This window comes from Triticum dicoccoides, chromosome 4B (assembly GCF_002162155.2).
Source record: "Triticum dicoccoides isolate Atlit2015 ecotype Zavitan chromosome 4B, WEW_v2.0, whole genome shotgun sequence".
Classification (NCBI taxonomy): domain Eukaryota; kingdom Viridiplantae; phylum Streptophyta; class Magnoliopsida; order Poales; family Poaceae; genus Triticum; species Triticum dicoccoides.
Window position 1 is genome coordinate 605,734,425 of NC_041387.1, and position 17,406 is coordinate 605,751,830.

A 17,406-nucleotide genomic window follows, 5' to 3' on the forward strand; every position below is an offset into this window, starting at 1 on the left:
CGGCGCCTCCCCCCGTCCCGCTCTGGCCGTCGCACCGCCCCATCTCCGGGAGAGTCCGGCCCCACCTCAAACTGCGCGCTAGATCCAGATCTAAAAACGATGTTGACTTCCCCCCCCCCCCGTTTTTTGCTAAGTCCCGATTTGCTCACATTATGTTGCCCTGTTCAGTACATCATATATCTTTGCATACTGCTCCGTTTAGTGCGCATGATATATCAAAATGTTCATCATGAGATGCCCTTCCTTTTGCTCCATTGTGCCATGCTTGTTTGAGTCCATACTGATGCCTTTATCATCGTTGCAAGAGTGCTATATGATGTTAACTGATGTCTGTTAACAGAAATTGCTGATTTGTCTTTTTCGTTGCATTTTGTGTGTGCATCCTATGAGTTTAATGTCTACATGAGTTTTGAGCTACATCATGTCATCTTTACTGTGGTGCAATCCATGTATTTTTTTGAGTCTTGTGATGAGTGCATCAAGCTCGTGAAGTAGGGTACTTGCTGTTGCTGTTTTGCTAGGCTGAATCTGCTATATCATGATGCTATGTAAACCTGCTACTACAAGTCATTCTATGCATAATCTGGAGATGTTCACTAAGGATGTTTTGTTACACATGTCACGCTCTATCCATCCATGCCCCTGTTTGCATTTATATCCTGCTGTAGCTTATTGTAATCTTGCTCTCAAGTTGCTAAATAATGTTGTTGTCAGCCTGTTAACATTAAGTTCAGTTTTGCCATGAGCTTTGCTAGTGATACATGCACCCTATGAACTTGTTCTTGCCATGCTTAGCTCCATAAACATGTCTTCTTACTGTTGGTTGCCTTGTCATGCCATGTATTGCTCTGTGGTGAGTGGTACAATCTCACCAACATGCCTACTTATTGTTGTTCCTGCCATGTCTGAATCTGTCATATCATTTGCCATGTTTGCATGGATGCTACCATCTTTTCCGTTGATCTTTGGAATTAGTTCAGTAAGAGTGTTTTGTTCTTTGTCTTTAGTACTAGCATTCCATGCCTTTCTTTTCCATGTTAAGTTCCTGTAGCATGTAATTTTATAGCTCTAAACATTGCAACCTGATGTTATTTCTGTTAAGCCTGAAACTGTTATTATTTGCAATCTTACCATGTCTTTTTGAGCATGTTCTAGTGTTTTCTGGAGATAGCTCAGTGTTCATGTTTTGTTATGCTTTACCTGTACATCATGTCCATGCCTTTTGTTCTTATGTTGAGATGCCATAGCATATTGTTTTGATGCTCGCAAGATTCCTAGTTGCTGTTTTGGACAGTTTGTCCTTTAAACTTGTATAGAGTGTATGTGTTGAACCGTTGCTCCGTTTTGAGTGTGCTCTATATGAAACTTGCTTGATTGTGCATGAAGTTTCATATTATCATGTTGCATCCATGTTTTGGAAGTGTTTGCTTGATGTTTGTATGCATTTTGCATCAATGTCATGTTTAACTTGTTTTGCTCATATCTTCTAGGCCGTAGCTCCGAATTAAACGAACTTTATATGTAATTTGACTAGAATTTCATGTAGATCATCTTGGTGCATCTTAACTTGCTGGTCAACAACTTGAACATAAGGTTTATTCAGATCTGGACCAATTTCGAAATTTGCATATGAGGACTTACCGGATTTGTTATATGTTGTTTCCGGCCTCATTTAAACTTGCTTTGATGTGTTATTCTTGTATGCATCATCTCTTGCCATGAGTAGCTTCATATAACTTTGTCATGCATCATACTTGGTTGACAATCATGCTATGTCTATGTGTTGTGTGTTTACCTTGTTGTTTGCTTCTTTCCGGTTGTGCTCCTTCTCGTTAGTTCTTGTTTCGTTGCGATCGCGAGGATTCGTTCGTCTACACTTGGTTCGTCTTCGTGGCTTCTTCTTCTTCATGGATTCGTTCTTCTTCCTAGCGGCATTTCAGGCAAGATGACCGTCACCTTGGGTCTCACTACTATCATTGCTATGCTAGTTGCTTCGTTCTATCGCTTTGCTGCGCTACCTATCACTTGTTCTTCAAGCCTCCCAAACTGCCATGTCAGCCTCTAACCTTTTTCACCCTTCCTAGCAAACTGTTGCTTGGCTATGTTACCGCTTTTGCTTATCCCTCTTATATCTTTGTTAGTTGCAAGTGAAGTTGAAGATTGCTCCATGGTGGACAGGATTATGTTGGGATATCACAATATCTTTTATTTAATTAATGCATCTATATACTTGGTAAAGGGTGGAAGACTTGGCCTTATGCTTGGTGTTTTGTTCCACTCTTGCCGCCCTAGTTTCCGTCATACCGGTGTTATGTTCCTTTATTTTGCGTTCCTTACGCGGTTGGGTGATTTATGGGACCCCCTTGACAGTTCGCTTTGAATAAAACTCCTCCAGCAAGGCCCAACCTTGGTTTTACCATTTGCCTCACCACCACCTATACCCTTCCCTTTGGTCGGCCAACCCGAGGGTCATCTTTATTTTAGCCCCCCTAGGCCAGTGCTTCTCTAAGTGCTGGTCCGAACCGAGCTGCCTGCGGGGCCACCTCGGGGAAACTTGAGGGATGGTTTTACTCGTAGCTAGTCTCATCCGGTGTTGCCCTGAGAACGAGATATGTGCAGCTCCTATCGGGATTGTCGGCACATCGGGCGGCTTTGCTGGTCTTGTTTTACCATTGTCGAAATGTCTTTTAAACCGGGATTCCGAGACTGATCGGGTCTTCCTGGGAGAAGGAATATCCTTCGTTGACCATGAGAGCTTGTGATGGGCTAAGTTGGGACACCCCTACAGGGTATAAACTTTCGAGAGTCGTGCCCGCGGTTATGTGGTAGATGGGAATTTGTTAACGTCTGGTTGTAGATAACTTGCCACCAGATTCGAATTCAAACGCATCAACCGCGTGTGTATCCGTGATGGTCTCTTTTTGGCGGAGTCCGGGAAGTGAACACGGTTTTGGGTTATGTTCGACGTAAGTAGGAGTTCAAGATCACTTCTTGATCATTGCTAGCTTCACGACCGTTCCATTTGCTTCTCTTCTCGCTCTTATTTGCGTATGTTAGCCACCATATATGCTTAGTCGCTGCTGCAACCTCACCACTTTACCCCTTCCTTACCCATTAAGATTTGCTAGTCTTGATACCCATGGTAATGGGATTGCTGAGTCCTCGTGGCTCAAAAGTTACTACAACAACTGCAGGTACAGGTTATGCAATGATCATGACGCGAGAGCGATGTTACTTGTTTTAGAGTTCTTCTTCTTCTTCTTCTTCGATCAGGGGATAGGTTCCGGGTCGGTAGCCTGGTCTAGCAGGGTGGATGTTGTTTGAGCTTCTGTTTGTGTTTCATCCGTAGTCGGATGTTGCTCTCATGTAAGATGAGGTTGTATTCGTGTGGCATTGTATGCCTTTTGTATGTATCCCCATATATTATGTAATGTTTATGTAATGATATCCACCTTGCAAAAGCGTATCAATATGCGGTTCTATCCTTGGTGGGACCTTCGAGTCTCTTTAGGATAGTATCGCATATTGGGCGTGACAGCCACGACCCAATTGACCTGTGTAAGGGTGATGTAACTTAGTAGTAAGTATTTCCCTTGATTTATAGAACTAAGGTTTATAGAACCCGTAGCAGTCTCCCAGAAAAACAAAGTGAATGGTGTGTGTGCACATAAAACACAAACAAGCTTGTCCCTAACCTGACAAGAGGGTTGGCAATCACCTTTTCTTGCTAATTAGAAGGTTAAACTTCAAGTGATAGATATAGTTGGTAGCAAAGTAAAACGGTAAAAGCAAAAATAGCAATGGTAACAAATATTTTGGTATAGGAAGATAGACCCAGGGGACCATAGGTTCACTAGTGGCATCGCTCTCAAGCAAACAAGTGTGGTGTGGACGTGTGGTGAACAATTACAGTTCGGCAGCGATTAAATTGCAATATTTATATTTATGACTATAATCATTCATGGTACAATCTCATATAGGAGTTACATCCATGATAAGTAAACCGTTAATCCAACTTCATCTATTACTAATACTTCACTCAAGATCGCTATCCAGCATGAATCTCAGACTATTAAGTTTACAATAAATAGAGCATTGCAATATGCATGATGACATAATGTAGACAACAAAACATCAATCAATATGATGAGTCACCGTTGTTTCATCCTTAGAGCATCTCCAGCTGTTCGGCCCCCCAGCGCACCCGGCGAAGGCCTTTTGGCGTTTGCGCCCGCGGTTTTTTCGGCCTGGGGGTGGTGGAGTTTCCAGCCGCACCCCCTAGGTTTCGCCCCCCAAACGCATCAAAATTCAAAGTTCACTTTCCCGCTACCAAAAAACAACATAGTTCGGCGATCATCATGCCACAGGTCAGCAATCATCATGCCACAGGGTCGACGATCGAACGTAGCCAAAGTCCGGCGATCAAAAGGTAGGAACAGTAGACATGGAGCTTCATCAAAACAGTAGTCTCCTCTACCGTAGGGTTGGCCGAGGTCAACACCGACGTCGGCGTGGGCACCGCTTCAGTGCTTGGGCTCGGCATGGGCACATTTTCAATGCTCGGGCTCGAGGTCGGCGTTGGCGTAGGGGCGATTTTTGCCGCCGGTTCAAGATTAGGCCGTGCTCTGCCAGGTACCATGACTTCACCTGCTCGTCCATCGTCGACACGTCTGCCCCCATCAAGAATGTCAGCTCAGTGTTCCTCTTCTTCACGGCGGCGTTGGTCCTGAGAAGGTCGAGCTTGACGTCCTGCTTCATCATCAACGTCGACCACCTCGCATCGGATTTCTCCTTCCTCTTGGTGGCGTTGCTCTTGGCGTCGGCGATGCACTACTCGATCAACGATTGCAGTAGTTCAGCAGCCGGTGCCGCATCCCTCACCGTCTTGGCTCTATTGTTGCCATCAGAGCGCCCTTCTACCGCCGCTGGGGCAGGTGTGTCCGGGTTGTAGGCATCCTTTGCCTTGGTGAGAGTGAGCCGACACTCCGTCCATTTCTCACACGACTCGATCTTGGTGAACACATGAAGGAACTGAAGGAAATATGCCCTAGAGGCAATAATAAAGTTGTTACTTTATATTTCCTTATTCATGATAAAGGTTTATTATTCATGCTAGAATTGTATTGATCAGAAACCTTAATACATGTGTGAATACATAAACAAACAACGTGTCCCTAGTGAGCCTCTACTAGACTAGCTCGTTGATCAAAGATGGTTAAGGTTTCCTAACCATGGACATGAGTTTTCATTTGATAACGGGATCACATCATTAGGAGAATGATGTGATGGACAAGACCCATCCGTTAGCTTAACATAATGATTGTTCAGTTTTATTGCTATTGCTTTCTTCATGTCAAATACATATTCATTCGACTATGAGATTATGCAACTCCCGGATACCGGAGGAATGCCTTATGTGCTATCAAATGTCAAAACATAACTGGGTGATTATAAAGATGCTCTACAGGTATCTCTGAAGGTGTTTGTTGAGTTGGCATAGATCGAGATTAGGATTTTTCACTCCGACTATCGGAGAGGTATCTCTGGGCCCTCTCGATAATACACATCATAAGCTTGCAAGCAAATGACTAAGGAGTTAGTCATGATGTGATGTATTACGGAATGAGTAAAGAGACTTGCCGGTAACGAGATTTAACTAGGTATGAAGATACCGACGATCGAATCTCCGGCAAGTAACATACCGATGGACAAAGGGAATTACGTATGTTGTAATAAAAGTTCGACCGATAAAGATCTTCATAGAATATGTAGGAGCCAATATGAGCATCTAGGTTCCACTATTTGTTATTGACTGGAGAGGTGTCTCGGTCATGTCTACATAGTTCTCAAACCCGTAGGGTCCGCACGCTTAACGTTCGATGTCGATTTGGTATTATATGAGTTATATGGTTTGGTGACCGAATGTTGTTCGGAGTCCCGGATGAGATCACGGACATGACGAGGAGCTCCGGAATGGTCCGGAGGTAAATATTGGTATATAGGACGATGCTATTTGTTCTTCGGAATGGTTTCAGAATGCACCAGAAAGTTATCGGAATACCGGAAGGGGTTTCGGAGGCACCGGGAGAGTATTGGGCCTTATTGGGCCAAGTCGAGGGGAACACACCACCCACATGGGCTAGTGCACCCCCTTATGGCATCCCCATCCAATTAGATGGAAAGGGGAGGCGCCACCTCCTCTTACCATATCCCGGAGAGGGGAGGAAGGAAAGAAGGGGGCGCCTCCTCCCTTTCCTTCTCCCTTGTGCCTATTTTTGGCAGGGGGGCACCAAAGGGAGGAGCCCTAAGGATGGCGCCGCACCACTTTGGGCGCCCTAGGGGCTGCCTCCTCCCCTCCCACACCTATATATATGTGGGGAGGGGTGCCACACAAGACACAACTTATTCCATGTCGTGTGTCGGTACCCCTCCGCCTCTAATTTACTCCTCCGCTCTAGATCGTCGCAGTGCTTAGGCGAAGCCCTGCAGGATTGTTGCACCACCACCGTCACCATGCCGTTATGCTAACAGAACTTATCTACTACCTCATCTCACTTGCTGGATCAAGATGGCGAGGACGAAATCGAGCTGAACGTGTGCAGAAAGCGAAGGTGCCGTGCGTTCGGTAGTTGATCGGGCGGATCACGAAGGTGTACGACTACATCAACCGCTTTGAATAAACGCTTCCTATTACGGTATACGAGGCTACGTAGACACACTCTCCCCCTCGTTGCTATGCATCTCCATGGATAGATCATTGCGTGTGCGTAGAATATTTTTTGTTTTCCATGCAACGATTCCCAACATGAACTTGAACTCTTGGTCGTTGTTGTCCTGGTGAAACGTGTTGAACATCCGAACCATCGGCACAACCGAAGGACAAGTGTCGCTGAAGTACACGGCAAAGAACTGGGCCGGCGACAGATGACCATACCTGACCCTCGATGTTGGCGCTGCTTTCCGGGCGAGCAACGACCTCCTCTTGAATCCCATGCCACTTATTGCACACCGCCTGGATGGTCGCCCAATGGTTCTCCATGGCCTTCTCGCCGCGATCCATGTGGATGTTGGCGAAGTCGGGGTCAACCAATTGGCGCTCGTCGAACGCCATCTTGATCCTTCTCCGGTACGTGTTGGCGTTCTGATTCGGTGGACGAAATTGGTGGCTAGGCGAGGGGGCGCATACTTCTTCGGCGGCATGGCAGGCGGATCTGGGGAGAATGGCGGGAGAGGCGGGGGAGAAGGGGGAAGGCATTGGGGAAATGGAGGGAAAGGGGGAAACAATAGGAAATCGGCCGGTGTCGCCGACAACACGGGCCCACACGCCTTTTCGCTTCAACCGGTGCCCCCAGGCGCCCCCGGTGCGCTGGGTTCGGCTTGGGTTCGCAGGTTGTAATTTCGGCCCAAACCAGCAATAAACGAGGATCTGGGGGCGCGGTTGGGCCGTCTTTTCGCCGCCGGCGCTAAAAAATGCGCCCTATGGGGCCTGTTGGGGGGGTGAGTGAGGGTTCTCTTAGGGAAATACTCACACATGGTCATGGAGGCAGTAATGTCGATGAAAAAGCCTCCGACAATGGATTCCCCTTCGCCAGAGTACCGGAACAGACCTTTAGATTGGATCTCCATGGAACAGAAGTTTGTGACGGTGGAAAAATCCAGGTAAACAAATCTTAAAGGTTTTCTATATTTTTAGAGGGTTTCTGTATTTATAGGATTTTTTGGCTGTGGAATGGACGAAGGGTGATGCAAGTGGGCCCCGCATGGGAAGGGGGCGCTTCAGGGCCTAGCCCTTTGTGCATCCTCTCGTTGCCCTCTGATTCTTCCTGGAACCTTCGTGCCCAAAAAATCATATTAAAGTTGTAGGGTATTTTGGCCTCCGTAGATATTGATTTTTTTGTAAAAATAAAAAACATGCAGAAAACAACTACTAGCACTGCGTAGTAGATTAATACCTTAGTCCAAAAATAATAATATAAAATGCTATAAATAATTTATACAAAAGTGATAATATAATAGCAGGAAATAATAAAAAATACATTTGAGACGTATGATTCCACCTCAATCATGGTCGCAATGGGAGCTTCGGACGCACGCTCCTCCAGCTGGTCCTCTTAAAGGAGCTGGAGATGGTATTGCTGCTCTACCAGCAAGTGCCTGAACATGGACACAAGCATCTCCTCCACTGGTGTAAGCGCTCCTCCTCCTGTTCCTTCTCCACCGGCTTTGCAGCTACATCGGCATTTGCTGCGGCGGCGATGGTGCGAGGCTTCTTGGACAGTATGGCCAATTCCATGGAGGGCTGGAGATGGGCGACGCACGGATGAAAATCTCACTCAACTTCTGTCGGGCCGACGGTGATGGCACCCATGGATGTCATTCCCCTCCTTGGAGGCATTGTCGAGCGTGTCCGTCATTCCTCTCGCTCTCATGTAGTTGGTGGATGTCTCCAGGCGAAAGCCTCAATTCAGTGTTTGGATCGGCACAATTGGCTCCTCATTGCTCTCTTTTGGTGTTTGCTGTTGTCCTTTTTGATCCCCCGTGACACTACTGTACGCCCATCGTCGGTGTGTCCAAGACGGTGTCTTCCTGGAATGGACCGAGTCCTGTCGTTCATTTTCCACTTTCTCTCAGACATTCACGGTAGATAGTGCACTGACAAGCGAAGTTCTGTAGAAGTTGATGGTCTTCGGAGGTGCCTGGGGTCGGTCGTGACGCGGTGTTGTGTATCAGCTTAGGATAGACTCTTTTGCGTTGTAGCTTGATTTGATGTGGTGTTTGTTTGAGTGTGGTGCTTGTGCCACGCTCGTTTCTTCTTGTCATTTTTTCAACACTTCCTTTTTTCATCCTACCATTCCATTACATAATTCATTTCTCTTTGAAGATTAAGAAAGATCCGAAATAGCTTGAAATAAATAATAATTGTTTAGTAATAATTGTTCCGAGAGAACCTTGTACTAAGAGTTGGCCATTGATAAATAGGGTAAACACCTTAATGAATTATATGACTTGTTTTACTTATTAAAATAAAAAATCTAATTTTTTGAGGGGTTATAAAAAAACTAAAATTTGGCCTTTCAGTATTCTAAATTCAAAAGTCTAGTAAAGTTAAAAAAATGTTTTATGTATCCTAGCGAGTGGTACCTTTCTCGTAACTAAATTTTTGTCTTCTATCTCTACTCCTAATGGAGCAGTTGGTGAATAGTCTCCATGGTTTTTTTCGCTGATTTTTTCCGGCCTCCCTCCCACCTCCCAATTTCGTTGGTTTTTTCGTTAGTTTTTTACTCGCCCCCCTCCCACCTCCCAATTTCGTCCGGTTTTTCTTCGTCCCACCTCCCACCACCCCCTCGTACTGGTTCTTTTTCTATCCACTCTTTCCTTGCAAACCAGTAATTTCCTAACATACAAAAGATCACGAATCTATCTTTCCTTACCCGAATCAATCGCTCCCTACATCAGTGCATTTCTTTATTATGAAAACTATCACGTAAATATTAACGCATTGTAAACAAATCTCGTTATGGACCTAATTAATTTATTGTGGAATCCGTACGTGGTCGCATTGGTTCTTTTTCTCTCCACTCTTTCCTTGCAAATCAGTAATTTCCTAACATACAAAAGATCACGAATCTATCTTTCCTTACCCGAATCAATCAATCCCTACATCAGTGCATTTCTTTATTAAGAACACGTAAATCTTAACGCATTGTAAATAAATCCTATTATGGACCTAATTAATTTATTATGGAATCTATACGTGGTCGCATCTCTCCCCTCGTGAAAAAATCGCATCCATCTCCCGTTAAAAAGGAAAAGAGAACATGAATGATCAATCCCACACCCTGCATCTCAGTAGCAAAAAATCGCCCCCGCCTCTACTACTGTGCCTCGCCGTGTGCCCGTCTCGACCCATGCCTCGCCTGCATGGCTGGACGCCGCCGTCTCCACCGCCACGTACAAGAAAACGGTGGGCAGAACCATCCATTCAAATCGCACACCCCCACCCTCCTCTGCAATCCCTAGCCCCGCATCACCCTATCGCTTTCTCGCCTCTCTTTCCCCTCGATGTAGATGGTGCCGAGCGGCGGCCTCGAGCACTGGCAGTGCCGCCCTCTCTATCTTCGCCGCGTCGAGAGATGGGTCCAGGCTATCGGCGGTTCGCCGCCCACGATTGGGCCGCCTCCGGTTGTCGCGCACCACCGGCTCCGCCTAGCGTGCCCGAACCTCTCCGCTTTCGACCTTCCGGTGACCACATCCCTCCGCGCCTCCATCCATCATCCACAAGGCCACTCCCTGCACCCACTCTCCTAATTCTCCATACCGGGGGACAATCACCGAAGATCCAAGTTGGCCCGATATCAATTTTTTTACGTGCTTTCTTTATCAGTTGGTGATGGGAATGGGTTTCAATTTCTCTATCTGACTGTGGATTCGCAGGCAAGAAGCGCTTCTACATGCATCCTCCTGTCGGTCCCTAAAGTACCAAGGTAAATGGTTGATACTGCGTTTGTCTAGGATGATATATGTTGGCTCTGTTCCAGTTCATCCGAGCAGTTTGGTGACTAATTTATTGATAATTTAATTATATTAATTAAATGAGTCGGGTGTATCGTCGTGCATTTATCTTGCCAGTAATGTTCTGTGATGCTCTGATGCACTTTGAGAATTGTTTATCTTGTCTTCAGTGCAGAACATTTGTTTATTAATGCATTAGAAGAATCCTTATTACTACCTTGAACCTGTTTTATTACTGAAGTAAGTACCCAACCTCTAAATTGCTACATTACCTTGTAGATTGTATACACTCATTCTCTTATGATTTTGTGGTGGTATATACAGTGTTCTGAAAACTTTATTTGCTATATGAAACGCCTGCTTCTGGCAAGATATTAACTTGCATTTCGTGAGATTGATAGTGGATGCATCCGAAAATCAATTGACAACCCGATGCATGGTATTTTTACGATTGAGAGATATTAACTTCAAATTTATGAGATTGATAGTTGGAGTTATGTTCTGATGAGTTCTGAACATGTGATTTTTGGGAATGCTTAACCAGTTCATCTTTGGCCATCGGTTTTATTTGTATTTGAGACAGGAACATAGTTTCTAAGTTACTTCATCAGTGTGCTTCAGTTTTTTGTTTGTGCATGCCTAGGAGCTGGTATGCAAGTGCATGTGCGCCAGGTGACAAGTTTAACATGGCTTTTGTCTTTGTTCCTGCTGGTCTAGATACATATGTTTTCTTGTCCGTAGATAACTAGATATTGATCGTGTGTACAAGGATGCAATAAGCTCTGCAATGTTACGGTATTTAACAGTAATATATAGCCTAAATAGGCTATGCTGATTGGCACTAAAGTTGAGCTAGCACCGCTTGATTATGTTACATATAATCGCCAAGATCTTGTCAGCGGCGTCATCTCTTTCATGTGCTTTAATGCATCACATAAGTTGTGTCTCGACAGCAAAATTGTAGGAGTAACCGGTCCTGATTGCACAACCTTTTGAATAAGAATAAGGCCAGGCAGATTAAGGAGTTCGCTGACGTGAAGAGTTGGATTGTGTGATACCACCATTCAATTGCGCCATTCTTTTGTTTTTTAGGAAGAAACGACAGGAGAGGCTTCTACTGCATTTAATTAACAAAAGATATTAATGTTACATATTTACAAGAGGGGTGCCACTTGTTTGTTGTTTTGCCTGAGGTGCTCTTAATGCGTTCCTACGTTCTGTCATGCGATGCCAAATGCGTTCCAGGAGGCGTTGCGCATGATGGAACATTGGTGAGTCACAGGTGCACCAGGTCATCATGGCCTCCAACAGTACCACATGGTACGTTGCGGTTCACGCATCATTAACAAGTTGAAGATGAAGTTGTGTGAGTCATAAATTGGAGTGGCTCGTGATTCTGTATGTTAGCCCTTCCTTGTAGGTGCTTCTCAAGCTGGAGGACAACATATTAGTCAAGACATTAGGGATCCTCATTGATGTTTTATCTCTCGTCTGCACTTATTTTGTTTGCTCCAATTTTATATATTCTCACGAGTAGATGAGGTGTAAGCATGTGCAATGTAGTTCCTTTTTGTACATATCGTGATTGATTTCTTCTTTGGTAACCCAACTAACGGATGGTAATCAATCTTCAAATACCAAAACCAAACATATAAGGCAACAATCAATTCACGTATCACAATCAGATTCTTCTTTAGTACCCAGCTTAACTCACGGATGGTAATCACTCTCCAAACAAAGGAAATAATCACCGTCGTTTACCTCTCGCCAATGTTACATAAAAATAACGCTGAGAATTTAGATGTATTGTTTGTCATGGAGCTGTGGCTAGCCGATTTACATGAAATTAATTCCCTCAGTTGTGGTGGCAAATATAATACACATAATCCATATTGTTATGCACTAGCGCGTGTGCATGTGAAATAGATAGATTATGGTCCCGTACCCAATAAGATGGATATGTATGTGTGTTAGAGAGAGAGAGAGAGAGAGAGAGAGAGAGAGGGAGCGAGAGTGAGGAAAAGGGAGAGAGAGAGTCTGTGTGTGTGAGAATTTGATGGTAAAAAAGGTCGCCAATGTCACTTGATATGTATGAGAATATTAAATGTAATATTAACATAATTGATATTGAACTCTTAAAGTTAATGTGGTCCCGTACCCAATAAGATAGATATGTTTGTGTGTTAGAGAGAGGGGGAGAGGGGGAGAGAGAGTGAGGAAGAGGGAGGCGAGAGTGTGTGTGTGAGAATCTGATGGTAAAAAATGTCGTCAATGTCACTTGATATGTATGAGAATATTAAATGTAATATTAACATAATTGATATTGAACTCTTAAAGTTAATGTGGCCCCGTTGCAACGCACGGGCGTTCTTCTAGTAAAGATATAGATATGGTACTCCTTTGCGCACTCTCGAGAAAAAAAATTGCCCCTTAAATCTTCCACTTTCTCTCAGACATTCACGGTGGACATGGCAACCATGCGCAAACAAGCACACAATTATTCACGAGGGCCAGGGTTAAAACGAACCGGATGGCAAAGCGTCCGCTCACGATAGCCACGTAGCTTCCATGTTCTAGCAACACGGGTGAATAAACACAAGCAACAATTTTATTAGGGAAACAAGCAACAGTTTTATTCGGTCGCTGCATCGGCCATCTCCTGACCAACATTTTCCGCCATGTTTCTTCACGCCTCCAGCTTGTCCATCCAGATAATGCACCTGAGGCTCTTCCCCTGCAGGAGCAGGTCGAAGGCCGTGTTTATCTCCTGCAGGCCCACTTCGTGCGTGATCAGCTTCTCCAGCTCCAGCTCCTGCATCCATCCACACAAAACACATTTTTCAGCTCCTGAACTCGTGTAAACAATGGGCGTCTGCTCAGAACCCACGAGATATCATATCATATGACCTTGTTCAAGCATTTCTCGGCGAGGATGGGGATGTCGGTCTTGGGCTTGATGCCCCCGAAGAGCGACCCCATGACGCACTTGCCGAAGAGGAACTCGATGGACGGCAGGCTGATCGGCTTCCCCTCCTTCTCCAACCCCAGGATCACCGTCTTGCCGTTCCCCTGCCACACACAACACAACACGTTACATGAATGGCCGTGTTTTGATCGCTCGAAAGCGACGCCGGTGGTAGGATCTGGAGGACCTGCTTGGCGCTTCTGAACGCCTCGGTCATGACGGACGCGGCGCCGATGCACTCAAAGCAGTAGTCGGCGCCGCCGCCGGTCATCTCGATGATCACCTGAAGTTAGTTAAGAAGCAGAATGAGAACGACTGAACAAGCATCCGTTGAGCTCAGATGCCAAATCCTTCTTACCTGGCTGAGTGGGCTCTCGCCGAGTTTTGACGGGTTCACGAAATCTGTCACGCCGAATTTTTTGCCTGCAGCAGGAGTAGATAGCATTTGAAAATCAACCAAATGTTTTCTCCGTTACTCTGAGAAAAGAAGACTTGCCGAGTTCTTCTTTGTCAGGGTTCAGATCAACACCGATGATCTTCTTGGCTCCGCACATCTTCGCACCTTGCGCCACCTGACCGCCCAAAAGTTGTTTATTACAGCAGGTTTCAGCACCAACCAACTGAAATCTAACCGCTTGCTATTTATCAGACGGAGCAGCAGCAGCCTGCGTCACAGCGCCAGCTTACCGACAATCCCACCGCTCCCAGCCCGAAGATGACCACCGACGATCCTGGCTGCACCTTGGCCAACTTCCACGCAGCTCCGACCCCTGCATCAGCAATGCAATGTAAGAGTTCATTTTCTTTACTCCATCATTCTATCAGTGCTAGCTAGATAATCTTTGTGAGGCAGGCTCACCGGTGCCAGCGCCGCAGCCGAGGAGGCAGGCGAGTTTGGGCGGCACCGCGGGGTCGACCTTGACGACCTGGTTGACGTCGACGACGGTGTACTGGCTGAAGCTGGACACGGCGAGGAAGTCGTGCAGCGGCTCCCCCTGGCTGTCCCTGAAGCGGGTGGTGCCGTCGCGGCGCATCCCGGGGCCGACGACGAACGGCAGCGCGGAGCACATGTTGCTCCCCGCCGACGCGCAGCCGCCGCAGGAGTCGCACTGCCCCAGGAACGTCGGCACCACCGTGTCCCCCACCGCGAACCCCTCCACGTGCTCCCCGAGGCTCTCCACCACCCTGCAACGCAGCACCGTCCAATCTTATAACACATTCGCCGTCGTCGTCCCCGGCCGCCTTCACGAGCTCGTCGGCAGCAGGATCTGAGGAGCTTACCCGTACGCCTCGTGGCCTAAGATCCTTGGGAACACGGGCGGGAGCGGGAAGTCTTCCTACCAAATCGGAAGTACGTATCTGAGTTAGCAAATACGTACTGCTTCTGAATCTTTGGACGTGGGCGTGTACTGCGAGCGTACCTTGCCGCGCCAGAAGGTGATGTCGGTGTGGCAGAGGGAGGTGCAGATGACCTTCATGCGGATCTCGTACGCCTTGGGCGGATCCACGACGATGTCCTCGATGACGAGCGGCGCGCCCTTGGCTCTGCTCACCGCCGCTGTTTGCGTTTGGCGTCATCATGGGATAGGTAAACGCATCTTCCTTGCTTCAAGTGAAAAAAAAAGATGCTAGCTCGAGCAGTGCATGCATGAAGAGTCTCAGAATTAATTACCTTTGCAACGGATGGGGGCGGCGAGGCTCTGATCCGCCATTGAGACCGGAGTCCGGAGAAGATGGCTGGCCACAGGAGCACTACGGAGCAAGGTCTGAGAGACGATATTCCCCTACCTAGCTGGTAGCAGCACTATTTATAGGCACGCCGGCCGAGAGTGCGGTGGATCAAAATGGATAGCCGTCGAATTCAGTTATTATTATTCTCTTTTCTGAGGGCTAGTTATTATTACTCTCTGCTGTCAATTGTCAACTCTTTTATTCTTCTCGGCCCAAGGCGGCAAATTGACGAAGACAGCCCATGATCATCCAACAGAAAATGGGAAAAAAGGCCGTCTGAATTCTGCACCACATCGAGACTGCATTAATTCCATTTTTTTTTTCAACCTTACCATTAAGCACGAAGGAGGCTGCTGTGTTAATTGCTTGATTGCGAGAACGAACTACATCTCCGCTGTACGAGTGCAGTGCTTGGTGACAAGTCTTATATGGCATCAATGAAAGAAAGAACGGCGACCATGGAAGAAGATAAGATCCATCCATATCTCGGCGGTTTATTTGCTTGATTCCAAAACGGATAATGTCTCCGAGTCGTCCGCGCGCAGGTTAATTGCGAGCACGACCTGCACTGCTGAGATGTTTCGCATTAACGGAGGAAGAAGATAAAAGTCAAATGCCGAGGAGCACCGGGCGCTCGTCCTCCCCTCGATGCTATTTTCTTTCCTTTGTTGAAAATTTTCGACCTATTTATCAACTACGATGGCTGTACAGAGAACAATAAAAGTAGCATAAATCACATTCAGGTCCATAGACCATCTAGTGACGACTACAAATGTCGTCTCGCAAACTAAACTCAGGCATACATACAGACACATGCCAAGTATTAGTGCAAATATGTATGTACTCAGATACTCATCTGAATATTGTATACTTTGTTATTTACTGGTGTAGATTTGAGCCAATAAAATTCATCATTCGCCGAAAAATTTACTGGCATAGGTGTGCGTTTGTGTGTGGAGACAGTGGAGAGTGGAGTGGAAGAAGCAGTGTTGAACCCACAGCCAGCATATGCAGACAGTGGCAGCTCGTCCGTGTGTGTGTGTTTGTGTGTGCCTTTCATGGTTGATTGCATGTTGTAAAGCGAGCTTAGATCTGAATCGAGCACGTAGGTGTAGGTAGTGCGTGGCTGGAAGCACGCGTCGTGTCATGTTACACGTGGCTATGATGTTCTTCCGGCAGAGCTCTGCTGCCGCTGCCTTCATCTACCGGCCGACAAAACAAAATGGCCGTCGGCTTGGCGCGGAGCGTGGTGGCATGAATGCGGTACAACTGTGGTCTATAGTCTCCGATGCCGCCGCACCGCTGGCGGCTACGCCTGCTCAAGTCCAACCGCCGACTCGCTGGTGCGGTGCTATTCACGGCTGACGGCTGCTATGCCATTGTCGCTTGTGCCAAGCTCAGTATGGAAGGCCGTATGTTCATAAACTAGGTCCACACTGGATTTTTTTTCTTTACAAAAAATAAAACTAACAAACACACGATTCGTTTTTCTTATGGAGCAGCGCTGCTTTATTCAATATCAATGTTTAGAGGGATACACAAATGACTTGGTGGATCAAATAAGCTAGACATGTATACCGTACCATTCCAGACAAAGTGGCCGTTCGAGCCATTCTCCACAATGATGAGTAACATACACTAGTAACATGCACATATACCTAGACTATATTACTACTTTCATAGTGAGTAGTAATATAAATATGGTACTGCCCCGTCCTGGTTTATAGGTCTTTTTTGTAGTTTGTGCCAAATTTTGATTAAATATTTAACTTACAAAATGTTAATGCATGTCAACAAAAATTATATCGTTGGATTCGTATTTGAACATAGTTTTCGATGATATAATTTTTTGTCACACGCATGAACATTTTGTATTGGGACATGTGATGTTACAGTAAGTCAGTAACTAGCTAAGTTACTATAACTATCTCTCTTCTCATTAACTCACTGTCACATAAGCAAATTTGCTGAGTTGGACTCAATGTTACTGCTGAGCGGCATGCTCCTGCTGCTTCGATGGGAGGTCGGCGCGGATTTGCGGGCAGGCAAGGATGCCGGGGCGGCGGCCCCAGAGCGATGGCTGCATCGGCATGGGCTGCTGCGGCGGCTGGGGACGGTGGATTCCGAGGGATGCCCGCGGATCTGACCCCGGCAAACACGGCGTCTCTCTGTCGCATGAGGTGCTACAGCAGGTCGTC

At 46.3% G+C, this 17,406-nt stretch overlaps 1 protein-coding gene across 1 annotated transcript; it reads right to left on the reverse strand.

Moving 5' to 3' along the window:
- Positions 1-12,922: 12,922 nt before the first annotated feature.
- On the reverse strand, positions 12,923-15,273 carry LOC119291720 (alcohol dehydrogenase-like 2). The gene is made up of 10 exons (XM_037570527.1): positions 15,150-15,273; positions 14,899-15,035; positions 14,759-14,814; positions 14,337-14,662; positions 14,165-14,247; positions 13,974-14,049; positions 13,836-13,900; positions 13,665-13,760; positions 13,420-13,581; positions 12,923-13,324 (listed from the first exon to the last, which is right to left on the reverse strand). The coding sequence occupies exons 1-10, from the start codon at positions 15,187-15,189 to the stop codon at positions 13,199-13,201; spliced, it is 1,167 nt and encodes a 388-aa protein (XP_037426424.1). The 5' UTR covers positions 15,190-15,273; the 3' UTR covers positions 12,923-13,198.
- Positions 15,274-17,406: the final 2,133 nt, after the last annotated feature.

Coding starts and splice junctions, on each gene's coding strand:
- LOC119291720 (XM_037570527.1), bottom strand. CDS start 15,189: ATGGCGGATCAGAGCCTCGCCGCCCCCATCCGTTGCAAAG. Junction 15,036..15,149: donor CGCCCCCATCCGTTGCAAAG/GTAATTAATTCT, acceptor AAACGCAAACAG/CGGCGGTGAGCAGAGCCAAG. Junction 14,663..14,758: donor TTAGGCCACGAGGCGTACGG/GTAAGCTCCTCA, acceptor GCTGCGTTGCAG/GGTGGTGGAGAGCCTCGGGG.